This window comes from Tachysurus vachellii, chromosome 5 (genome assembly GCF_030014155.1).
Source record: "Tachysurus vachellii isolate PV-2020 chromosome 5, HZAU_Pvac_v1, whole genome shotgun sequence".
NCBI classification, from domain to species: domain Eukaryota; kingdom Metazoa; phylum Chordata; class Actinopteri; order Siluriformes; family Bagridae; genus Tachysurus; species Tachysurus vachellii.
Window position 1 is genome coordinate 11,685,001 of NC_083464.1, and position 12,431 is coordinate 11,697,431.

The 12,431-nt window shown below is 36.3% G+C and overlaps 1 protein-coding gene across 1 annotated transcript in view; it reads right to left on the reverse strand.

Annotated features, from left to right (window-relative positions):
* Positions 1-12,058, reverse strand: part of myo1eb (myosin IEb) — a 14,264-nt gene extending 2,206 nt beyond the window's left edge. The window contains exons 1-23 of the mRNA XM_060869750.1: positions 11,786-12,058; positions 9,277-9,414; positions 8,483-8,572; positions 7,902-7,996; positions 7,726-7,813; positions 7,368-7,457; positions 6,756-6,887; positions 5,989-6,123; positions 5,746-5,878; positions 4,709-4,905; positions 4,352-4,432; positions 4,161-4,247; positions 3,989-4,075; positions 3,724-3,891; positions 3,256-3,341; positions 2,616-2,697; positions 2,313-2,518; positions 2,055-2,199; positions 1,523-1,637; positions 1,273-1,442; positions 1,028-1,173; positions 379-525; positions 59-216 (exon numbers count right to left, since the gene is read on the reverse strand). Coding sequence (XP_060725733.1) covers positions 59-216; positions 379-525; positions 1,028-1,173; positions 1,273-1,442; positions 1,523-1,637; positions 2,055-2,199; positions 2,313-2,518; positions 2,616-2,697; positions 3,256-3,341; positions 3,724-3,891; positions 3,989-4,075; positions 4,161-4,247; positions 4,352-4,432; positions 4,709-4,905; positions 5,746-5,878; positions 5,989-6,123; positions 6,756-6,887; positions 7,368-7,457; positions 7,726-7,813; positions 7,902-7,996; positions 8,483-8,572; positions 9,277-9,414; positions 11,786-11,788 — 2,779 coding nt within the window. The 5' untranslated portion in view covers positions 11,789-12,058. The remainder of the gene's footprint in view (positions 1-58; positions 217-378; positions 526-1,027; positions 1,174-1,272; positions 1,443-1,522; positions 1,638-2,054; positions 2,200-2,312; positions 2,519-2,615; positions 2,698-3,255; positions 3,342-3,723; positions 3,892-3,988; positions 4,076-4,160; positions 4,248-4,351; positions 4,433-4,708; positions 4,906-5,745; positions 5,879-5,988; positions 6,124-6,755; positions 6,888-7,367; positions 7,458-7,725; positions 7,814-7,901; positions 7,997-8,482; positions 8,573-9,276; positions 9,415-11,785) is intronic.
* Between the last annotated feature and the right edge of the window lie 373 nt (positions 12,059-12,431).

Consider the following 12,431-nt stretch of genomic DNA (forward strand, 5'->3'; position numbering starts at 1 on the left):
AGATCTCACAATGTGAGCAACAACAAGTGATTAGAATCAAATAAAATAACAGACTTACTTGAGTTCTTGGGAAGGCCTGGTCCGATACTCACAATCAGTGACTTGTTACTGGGTTTGAGCACCACATTATCTCCCTGGCCCACCTGAAACTGGATCTGCCGAGAGCCAGCAGATGCAAATGGTCCCCAGCCGCCTTTTTTCACTTTAAATTCAAGTCTGAAAAGGACATTTTAAGTTGATAAAATATATGATTGCAGTGTTATATTGCCAATGAGAGATAAATGTTATTTATGTTTGAAAACAGCAATTACACTCCTCATATACAACCAAAGTCTAAAAAAAATCTAATAATTAGATATGAGAAGTGGCTAGAGTTACAGGTTGTTGAACTTCAGAGGCAGCTTCTTCCGAGTTCTTTCCTCATAACGTTTGTAGAGCAGACTTAAAAACTCTGTTTTAAATACAGACTCCAGCACACTGTCATAGTTCTCCTCATGCACAATGAAAAAGTCATCCTGCAGAGTGCTGAATGGAAAAAAAGAAAATTAAGATTAATGTAACTACAGACAGAAGACAAAACCTTGGGGAGTTTTAGGGAAGAATTATTTACATTTACTGGGATGCACCAAACAAGCACAATGATGCTCTCTGTCTGACCTAAAATCCTAAATCTGATCTGCCATATTTTCTGAATGAAGATATATGTATTTTATGATGTGAATGCATTTAATGTTAACTGATACAGAATCAGCATATGTATATATTATGCGAAAGGTTTCATGTCACTCCACCATAATGGCTGTCATGTCATTACTTGGCATCAGAAGTTTGCAGAGAGGCAGCTTGTTTACTATGAGGGTGTCAGTGTAAGATTAGTATTGAGTATTTTGGTATCTGACAACTCAATGTATTTAAATAAGTACTTTATTGAAAACTAAATTAGTGCATCCCTAATATTAATAATGGATGTTTTAAAATTAATTTTATACAGGGTGAAGAAGTGATAGATCTAAAATGATCTGCATACCTCAGTGAGATGGTCTGAATTTTCTCCAGCTCAATCTGCCTTTTGAGGACCTCTTGAATCTGTCCCTTCTCAGGACCTTGCTTTACTTTTTCTCGACCAATCAGGTAGAGGAACTTGGATGTCAAGATCAGGTCACGTTTGACGGTCTTTAAGTATTGAGTGAGAATACAGAAAAGATCACCTGATGCCTTGTGACTTTAGAAGCAATAAGTATGTTATCTCCATTGATTGAAATGTAACTTTACCTTAAATCTGCGATCATATTTGATCACCACATCAGCAAATTCAATCCTCTCCCTGCGACCCACAAACTGCCGGATCTCAGGGCGACTGTCTGTGCCAATGTAGTCACCCATAAAGTTACGATTGAGACTGTTCCTCCGCCGCTCTTTTTTATTTAACAGGATGTCAGATGCTGAAAATACAAGAGACCAATTTAGGAACGTGGCTTTTAAGATCTAGAGCTTTTTGTGGAGTACAACTGAATGATGTTACCTTCCTCTCGCATCCGGACATATTTGCGAACAGCAATATGCTTACGCCAAGCATTCTGGATGACCCGAGCAAATCCATTATACTTTCTCTCCCTCATCTCTTCTAGAAGGAACAGCTGCAGGAGACAGTGGCTGAGCATGAGTGGCACACAGCGTGAGAACATAATTACGCTCATTTTGTCTTTATAGTCATGGCTTATGTTCCTGTGAGTTAAGCTAATGATAAAATAGAAAGGAATACAAACTAACCTAATGATAGCTACCAAACATAAAAGGAGGGCTTAAGCAATCTTAACTAATCTCAACTAAATTAGTTGTTGATAACTTAATTTCTCAATTCCTTTTTATGACAACATAATGGGAGCAGTGAAAGAGGGACATGGCTCAAACTGGGGAGCTTTTAGAAAGATTTAAAATACATAAAAGAAAATGCTAAAAGAAGAGTAAAACAATGCCAGCTCAATACAAAACATTGTATACAAAAATGTATATATAGAGGTGTGTTTAGAAAAATAAAGTCCAAATGCTCTCACTGATTCTGGGGCTTTAATGAAGATCTTGCTCTTTCCCAGTTGGTACTGGTCTGCTTCCATGTTGACTGACCTCAGCAGGTGCATGACACCCTGTTTTTCATCCCCACGCCACTGTGGCCATGTCTCCTTAGTCAAGATTGCGTATCTGTGTGTAAGAGTCTATGTTAACTGTTTGTTTTAATGCAAGCCTCATGGTTAATGCAAGCCTCATGGTTAAGTCTTTCTATGGTTTTTATTTTGAATCTTGGTGAGATTCACCTCTGTAAGAACTTCTTGAAGATGCGACGGAAGGCATAGCCAGCCCTCCGCACTCGGATATTTTCCCGTAGGCCTAGATACTCCACTTGGTGCTTCACCCGGCTTTCCTCCCAGTCCCGTGGTTTCTTGGTCTCGTTTGGTTTGATGCAGCGAATGTAATGAGGAGTGCACTTCATCAGTGTCTGCACCAGGTTATTGGCCTGTTTCTATAAGGCAGGAAAAATTTATATTTAAAACCAAACATTGACTGAGATCCTTGTCAGTGAGATTATTTTATTATCTTTTGTTGGATTAGTATCTTACCTTGATTTTAGCGCCCGCAGTGGTGGGTCGACCCTTTTTTTCAGCCTCAAGATTTTCTGGGAAAAGGTCTCGGATAAAGGGGCTATTTGCAAAAATATTTACAGAAATTACTACAGTGATAATTTGCTATACTACTACAAAGATATGTATAAATTACTTTGTAGCCGCCAAAAAGCACTTATTTTTTCCTCATATGCATTATTTACCACATATGAAAAATCTGGGGGAAAAAAAAAAAGATCCCACAGATAAGTTAAAGTTGCCGTCTGCTGTTATTTCTAATATCGATACATTCACTACATCTAGGTAATTTCCTCAATTCAGTTTTCTGTTTGAATTTTTTTCTGGCCCAGAAATGACCTCCAATCCAGCTGGAACTAAACTGTTCAAAATGTTTGAACTGACAGGTGGGGTTGGTTGGCAGAAAGGGAAGACGGTTCATAGTTTTTATTTCAACTATATTCTACCTCTCATTTAAAATAATAAAAAAAATGATGACGGATACACAACTTGGACCACTATTTAAACAATTTTTTAAAACAGCTTGTTAGAATAAGACAACAAACAGGCAAGCTTGGTGAGACAGACAAGACAGTAGTAGAAAGAATAAACCTGCAGATAAAGCAAAAGCCACACTCACAATTCACTGCTTTGCATCAGCTCGATGATGTCATTGAAGAGCACATCTCTGTTCCTCTCACAAAAGCCACTCACATTGTATGATACCTACAATAAAAACAAGCAAGGGAAAGTGTGGAAATCTATTATGGGATGTTAAAAATGATAAGAGAAAGATAAGAGGCAATTATTGTGAATGTCAACCAATCATATTTATTGAAAAGACAACTACATTCTTACTACATACCGGAATAAAAAAAATGAAGATATACATGTTGTAACATTTTAAGTGAAATTTTTTTCCCCCAGCTTTTTAATATTACTTTGACACGATTCTGAACGGTGGGTTACTCAACCTGTATTGATTTCTGCACTTTAAGAACATGAAGGTTTAAATAAAAAGGCCTTACAGACACCAGAGTGCATCAAAAACACTCATCAACTATTCACAATAACACTTGATAAATATAATAAAATGTTGCATTATTACCTTGCCTGCATAGTGATGCACTATGAAACCCTTGTTCCAGCTGTTGAAGTGCTCATGAGTGCTGATCTGCATCTGCAGTTTCTGAATCAGAGTTTGGTCTGCACCCTCACCCTTGGCATGCATTGTAGCACACACATCATCCAAAATGCTCATGATCCCCACAGGGTTCTGGGAGCATCACAGGTCAATATTAACTTCTGAAATGCAATTAAATGCTCTTTCTTTTACAGTCAACAGTTTTTAAAATACAGTAATACAAACTCACCACTTTGGACTCTATTAAGTCACATACAACTTTGTTGTTGAAGTAGTCAATTGGTGTCCATTTGATTCCTTCCTGTACATACTCTTCCTGTAAAAAGCAAAAGTGAGAAAAGTTACAAATCTCATCCTAAGGTCTTAACGTTGACCACAGATTCAAAAACTGTGCTGCTGACCTGCTCAGCCTTCAGAGTGAGCTCGATAAAAATTTGCTGAAGTTTCTCATTCACAAAGTTGATACAGAACTGCTCAAATCCATTTTGCTATATGTGATGCAAATAAGATGAACACAAGCGTCTGTTAGTTTCACTGCATTTCCATTTTTCACATTTACACATTCCTGTGCACTAAATTGATTCATTCTTACCTGGAAGATTTCAAAACCATAAATGTCCAAAACACCAATGTTGAATTCCTCATGGTCTTTTTGCATAGCTTTGTTGATTGACTTTGGACAGAACAGAAACGAACAGTCACTAATTATGGGGGCAATATTTAAGAAACAACTTCTTTATATATGGTCCATTGTTATGGTGTTGAAAGTGCTATACAAATAAATTTTGATTGATTGATATTTCCTACTTTATAAGTGAAATATTCAGGGAGTTTTATTATGTAAAATAGATCACATAACAAAACATAATTGTATAACATTTGTAAGCAATACTGGAATATTAATTTGATTTGAGAGTTGTGAAGAATCCAAAATGTCTAAATTACTTACATCAACAAGGTAGTCAAAAAGTCGGGCATAGAGTGCTTTTGATAAAGCGTCGCGTGTAAAGCAGGCCTGCTCTGTATTGAGAGTGACAGAAATGCTCTCTGTCTTTCCTCCCCATTTACTGTCCATTATCCGACTTGTCAGTTTCTTCTTCAAGCCATCCTGAGATATTCCCAAAAGATATGATGGGAAAGCAAGAACTGCACGGGAGTGATGGAAAATGGAATAGAAAAGCAAAATGTGTATATTACATGCAAAATACAACACACAATGATGAGGCAGCTCTATTAAATAAGAATATATTGTCTACTCTACAGACTTACAAGTAAAGCAGGAAGTGAGATGATTTAAACTAAGCTAAGAATAAATGGAGTCTTCTGAATTTCCCTGTATTTTTGTTTTTTCTTTTCTTTTGCTCAATTAAAAAAAAAGATCTGTAGCCCTCAACAATAGCCTTTCCTTCACTTGTAGTATTAGTTTAGTGGTCTGGAAAAAACCATCAGATTTTATTTTATGTGGTGAAGGCAGCAACTTCAGCAGTCATGAAACATGTACTTAACAATAACAAAAATTAGGAAGGATTCTGGTTATCACTTGAAAAGATGCATGTATTTATAATTTCAGTTAAAGTGCATCTCAGACCTCCTGAAGTATCTCATGAAAAAAAAAAAATATATTGCAATATAATAACTAATCAACTAGACTGGATTATGTATGTTAATATATATATTGGATACTTCATTTAAATATATTGTACAATATACTGACTATTTACATTTTTCATACATGGTAAGTATATAGATTTAAATGACTTATGAAAGTATTTCACATATATTATGGTTAATATAGAAGAATATACTATATTATAAATGCATCACATGTATGTTCTAAAGCACATTATAAAAACACGAACAAAAAATACATGATATTTACGTAATTTTATAAATACGCTTTTATAACAACTTCTACTAGAATAAACAGCTGCGTAACATTTAACACAAACATAAACTCCATAGATTTAACATCTGCATGTTACTTACAATCTTCACTCCCCACCACAGCATAGTTGCCCTCCTCTCTGAAAGTGATGTTGCCCAGATGAAGAATCCCTGCCACAATCTGAAACACCGCATCTTGAATATCCAGAGACAGACCTATAACTGACATGGCCTCCTAAAACACAGCAAAGAAAAATGGCACATATCGATATTAGAGTGATCAGAACATCTAATCTGCAGAAACAATAATGATTTAGTAAACATATTCTCCAAAGACAAGCACACCATGGTGTCAGTAAACTCCTTCTTGTCGTTAATGTCCTCCACAGTGTAGGTACCAGACTGGTTCAGGTATGAGTAGTAATCAGGAGCGGTAATGCCCAGATTTTCCCTCTGCTCTTTGTTAGCCCCTGTCAAAAGCTGTAGAACCCAGTGAAACATTAGGACATTAACTGCTGAATAGAACTGTGAAAGTTTCTGTTAATATTCTTGAAACCGGTCGTTTTCAAAGTGGGGTCCACTCCACAGACCCCTTGGCATTTATGAAGCATAGAAGCAGAGGGTCTGAGATTTTTAGATTTTTTGATTTCAGGAATAGAAAAGCCTCATAACTGCAATAAATAATTCAAACATTAGTAAACATTAAAATAACAAGCCAAACATTTGATTTATCTTTGGAAGGGGTACATGGCACTTACAGTTAAACGTATGGTCATGAGAACCCCTGATTAAAGCAACTAAAAATTGAGATTGAGATGCCTAAAATTTATTATGTACATTAATATCTGATGATTGCCCTGCGATGGGTTGGCACTCCGTCCAGGGTGTATATCCTGCCTTGATGCCCAATGACGCCTGAGATAGACACAGGCTCCCTGTGACCCGAGGTAGTTCGGATAAGCAGTAGAAGATGAATGAATGAATGAATGAATGAATATCTGATGATATCCTTTTGTGTAGTTTTCTAATATGACCCTTCATATCGATACTACATTACAGTACAGTACATAATCCCATCTTTCGGAAGTATGCTGAGGATTTTAAAGCTTTACCTGGTAATAAATATGGAAATTTCTTTCTCCAATGTTTTGAGACACCACCCTGGATTTCTCTAACAGGAAGTTAGAGATTTTTCCTCCATCAGGCTCTCCACCTCGGCTGAACTGGATCTCAAAGTATTTTCCCTGAGGGAAAAATGGTAGTTTAACTAAAGAAATGGCCATTAAGGAAATAGCCTGGAGTCTGAAAACTAATTTGCATCATACAGTTACACAGCCCTGCACTTTCACAACCCCACACTTTCACAACACCAAAGATAATTAAAAAAGAAAAAAGAAAAAGAAAAAAAAAAAAAAGAAAAAAAAAGAGAAAAAAAAAAAAGAAAAGAAAAAAAAACATGACACTAACAAGTCTTGACCTGTTTGGAGGCAGTGTGCTGTTAACACTAGTCTATTCTGGACTGGAATGCATACCAAATCTTCACTGTACTTCTGCAAATGCAACATGTCTAGGAATAAAGGTGGAGGCGTCCTGAATAAATCTGAGTAAGCATACCTACTGAATCATAGCAAGCAGAGAACCTGGAAATGAGAGCTTATAAAGCTCACCATACACTAGGCACCACTATACACTTAAAATCATCTGTAGTGAGTAGATTGACTCACAAAGCGACTGGAGTTGTTATTGCGCACGGTCTTGGCATTTCCAAAAGCTTCCAGCAGAGGATTAGATTGAAGGATGATATCTTTTACATGCTAAAACAAAGACAGAGAGAGACACTTTATTTCACGGTATCATAACAATACAAGCTCAGGAGGGTATAAAGCTTTACAATACATAAAGCAAATTGACGTAGAATTAACAATTCTGTGATCAGAAAAATACCTACACACTGAACTGGAACCCTTTAAAAAAAATAAATTATACAACATTTCAAGTAATTATTGTATTCGGATTAAAAAATGCTTTTCAGTTCACTGTGTTCATTGGTATGTGTTGAATAGAATATGAACGATTCCTTACTTGAACTTTAGGTCCACCTCCTGACACTTTGGAGACGTAGCTCATGATGTACTTAGCTGCTACAGTCTTTCCTGCTCCACTTTCTCCACTACAACCATTAAATATACATACACATATAATATATGCAGCATAACATTTAAGATAATCATAAACTCATCATTAGTAGATTCCCTGACCTGATGATGACACACTGGTTCTCTCCATCGATCATCATGTTACGATACACGTTATCAGCCAATGCATAAATATGTGGCGGATTCTCATACTGTGCCTAGGATGGAAAAATTCAAACGAACATCCAATTTAATAGCAATATTTAATTAAAAACAGATAGATATAGGTCACTAAACACAGATTGGTGATGCATATAATCTAAGAACATTAATAGTAACTTGAAAGCATTATTGAAATGCATAGTGTGATACTGGCTCTTAGAAGGAAAACGTTTGAAATGTCACACTGAAAGAAGTGTTAATACATCTCTCAGGTCAGATTTAGAGCTCAGATTAAGTCTAACACACATTCATATTTTAACTTCACCATGCTAAGTATGACAAGTACTGACATGCAACTTCAAATCTCTTTTTTACCTAACCAAGTCTGACCTGTATTCTCTTGTTATTTTCACTGAGCAGCACCCTGATCCTTCATCCTCCTTATTCCTTAAACTTCTGATATTGAAAGCACAGGTTTGCATACACCACCACTAATATTTGTAAATAATTTGCAACATAAAACAAAGGAAAATTCTACTCACAGCTCCCTGATACAGCTCCACTTCCCGGTCAGTAAAATATGGCAACTGCTTAAATGGGTTTACAGAGATCAGCACAGGGCCAATGTATGTCTGGAGACTAGTTGTCAAGGACCTTGTCTCTGATGCATTTTAGTTATCAAATATATCCTTTAGTTATCATCACTGTTTTATGTTTGGTGTCACCATGCCTATTTGTTCATTTATTAATTTGTCCATTAATCTTCACTAATTAGCCACTTTATCACCATGAAGTTAAAATACACACTAAATTGGGCATACGTCACAGGGTATCACCCACACACAGCACTAAGGGCAATTTTCTGTATAACCATACCTGCTACTGAAATCATGCCATGAAGCATGAAGAAAATGCTGTTGTGACAGATATTTGATGGCTTCGGAAGGTTAGGGTTAAACTGATAATGTATTTCAAAGTTACACTGATTTATAAGTTGCTCAAAAGCTCCTGATTACACAACTCTACTGGACAGTTTTAGTAAGGGCATTATTCATAATCACACTATACTTGGTCACCAAGATGAGGATGTGTTCGTTTGAGTTGGTTCCTCAGAGTTAATTCCTCATTTTCGCTGCCATTCTCTCAGACTTGCTAATTAGGGATAAATATTTCATATATATAAATATTTTAAAATTATATAAATTTAAATGACAAAAATGTTATCATTTCTAATCTAAATTTGTGTATTTCTGAAAAGCTGCTTTGACACAGTACCCATAAATAAAATTGAATTGAAGCTCTACACAAAGAGAAAAACACCTAGACACAAGGATACAAAGATGTAGTCATCCATGTATCTTTTCTTGAGGTTTTCTGTGATGGCATCTTCACTGATTTTGGCAAGGAGGACCATGTCGTCCACCCCACTGACCTTCACATTTTGGGTTTGCCAGTGATATCGCTCCTTACTCCCCTGAAAAAAAGAAAGATAGTAAATAAAAAAAATCACCCACTGTTAGGTGATTAACTTTTGCTAATAAACAGCTAGAATAGCTGTTAGAACCTCAAATGTTATTATTTTTACTGAAGGTTATATCTACTGCTGATCTGGTTAATGTGTGTGAGCATACTCATTAGCAAACATAGCTTCGAATGGTGGAATAAAATGTCTGGAAATACATAGTTCCTGCTGCAGTACGAGACAAACTATCCGACATTAATAATTTCAAGACATGATTGATTTTGTGTTTGTGCTGTTGAACAGAATTCTGAGATTGTGTTGAGAAGCATTACCCACTTGTTTACCTCAACCCAAGTTATTCAAAGTTGACACACGCAACTCATTAAGACGTACATTAGGATTATAGATAACAACCGGTTTCTGAGCTAACCACAGCCAACTTTACAGACAGTGTGGAGAAGGAGACTGTAATACTAATTACAACAAAACTCTTAATACCCCCTATTTTCAGATAATAGTACTGGCTGGACTCCAAACACCTTGTGTTTATTTATTTATTTTTAGCTTGTTTAGGTTTTGTTTTATGCAAAAAATGTAGTTCATCATCTCCAAAAATCTGGCGTATTGCAGTGGTTTCAGTGCACTTCTTTATGTCTGTGATGTACAGAAACAATAGTTTGTGTGAAACAACACTGAACTCATTAGTGTTGTTCTTTCGGCTGATCCCTCTGTCTGTTTCCGGCACAGATTTTATGCCAGATGCCCTTCCTGACACAACCCTCCTATTTTATCTGGGCTTGAGACTAATACTGAGAGTTAACCCCATAGTCGCAAAGGAATTAAACCCAGGCTGCGACAATGAGAGTACAGGATCCTGCCGCTGAACTACCAGGTGAAGAACTCAAATATTAGAAAAAGCCTAAAACTCTAGTGTCTCTGAATTGCAGATTAAATGTGCCATCTCTTTAAAAAATATATACTATACATAGTGGTTCAATATACTCCTTTCATGAGACCAACAAAGAACACCACATACCATTCGTTTTATGTTTTTATTTACATAAAGCAAAGGTGGGGCAGCCCCAAAACAAAGTGCATTCAGTTGCATTTCCTTTATCCTCCTAAACAAGGCATTTAAAACACACCTGAATCCTGCAGTGAAGAAGTCATACTGAGGACAGGGTTAAATCCATAGTAAAAAATCATTTCATTATTATCACCTCATTATCTCCACCTAAAAACAGTTATTCGTCACCTCAGCTGTCGAGGAACGTACTGCACTTACTACTGCACAGATTCGGGCTCGCAGTGGCAACATGCAACATAATGAAGGAACTATGGATTTTTATTTTGTATTTCATATCATTTAACACCTGACCGTAAAGCAACTTGCTCTTTGCAGGACCAATAAGGGACTGGTGGAGCCTAAGTTGATATAAAAGGCTTATGCACTTACAATTCATATTCTGATGCTGTAGATCATCTCACTTGGATACACTTTAATGAGTGTAATATTGCATCTAATGTGTAAAACTACTTTGTACTCATGAGCACTAGGACATTCACTCTGACTTTTCAACACAATTACTACTCTTTGATTACAAGTTCACAATTACACAAGACTAATAATTTGTACTCTAACTGTCCATTGTTAGATTAGAAGAGGGTGAGGGGTGAGTTTGAGAGTCTGGTTTCTCTTAAGGTTTCTCTCATATGTTGTGTCAGAGTTTTCTTAGAACTTAAAATGTACTTTTCCTTGTTGCTAGGGCAGTACCTTGATTTTTCCTAGAAATGGGCATGGAGTTCCTCTGAAAACCATCCATTTAGGAACATTTTAAAATGTACAACATGTACATTTATCTGGTGAAAAATATTCAATATTTACTTTATAAAAAGACATCCTAGCACTAGAACAACAAGGAAAGATACAGTTTAGTATAAACTTTCATGAGTAAACCTCTGGATTTCTGTACAGCTGTTTATTGTTGGAAATTAGAACTGAATCGAAATGAATTTTAAAACGTTTTGTAGCAAGGACACATGACTCCTAAAACAGTAAATGTACCAGTGAGGCCGCACCCAACATGCGTCCATTAACTGGTTAGCTACACTTTTACCTGGCCAGGTAACTCAATTGTTGTGTTTTTTTTTTATATGACTGAAAGTGATCAAAAAACCTTTGTGCCCATGGTGAGATAATAACAGTTTTCCCCACAAACCACACAAAATATAGCAACAATATTCATGGTCACAGAATAAAGAGGGAAAAAAAAGTAATTCAGAAAAATAAACAAAATTAGCTGTTAAACACAGAATACTCTGTGATAAACAAGAGGATTTACATACATTAGATAAAACACTTGCTTAATGGTATTTTACTTACCATGCTGAAATAAAAACACTTCCTGCTCCTTCTGCCCAGGAGTCTTCAATGCTGTGTAGAAATGCAGGTGTGTTTAAGAAAACAGCAGGTTTCAGGTGAAACTCGGGTTTGTGCTACATTAAGCTTAAAGTCATTCCGTGTACTGTATTGTTTTTAAGTCCTCCAAATGAGATTAAGAGGAAAGTGCATCAATTGTGTATCCAGTGAGTTGATAGGGTTAGTAACTGTCCCGTAAGAAAAGTCATACACGGATAAATCACTAAGGCAAGTACATACAGGTAAGAAAACTACTGCATTGTGGGTAAAGGTGCTGAAGTATCAATGGGGCAGTAAATAGCGCCCCCTAGTGAACCACTGAGTCACTCAGTTGGCAAAACTATAGAAGATTGATAGAAGATTTGGGGTTCAGACATGAGATGGCAAAGCTGGGGCAAAAGTATTCAGTGGGTGGCAATAATGTAAAGTACATTGTTTGGAAATATGATTTTCAGTCCTCTGTGTAAGATAAATCAACACACAATAATGTCACTGTATAAACTTCCTAGTCAAAGATCTATAGTTCCTTATACAACAAGGTTTGGCCAATTAAATCCGAATGAATTGAAGTAAATATGAAAGTTGCCACCACCTACCAAAGATTTCTTTG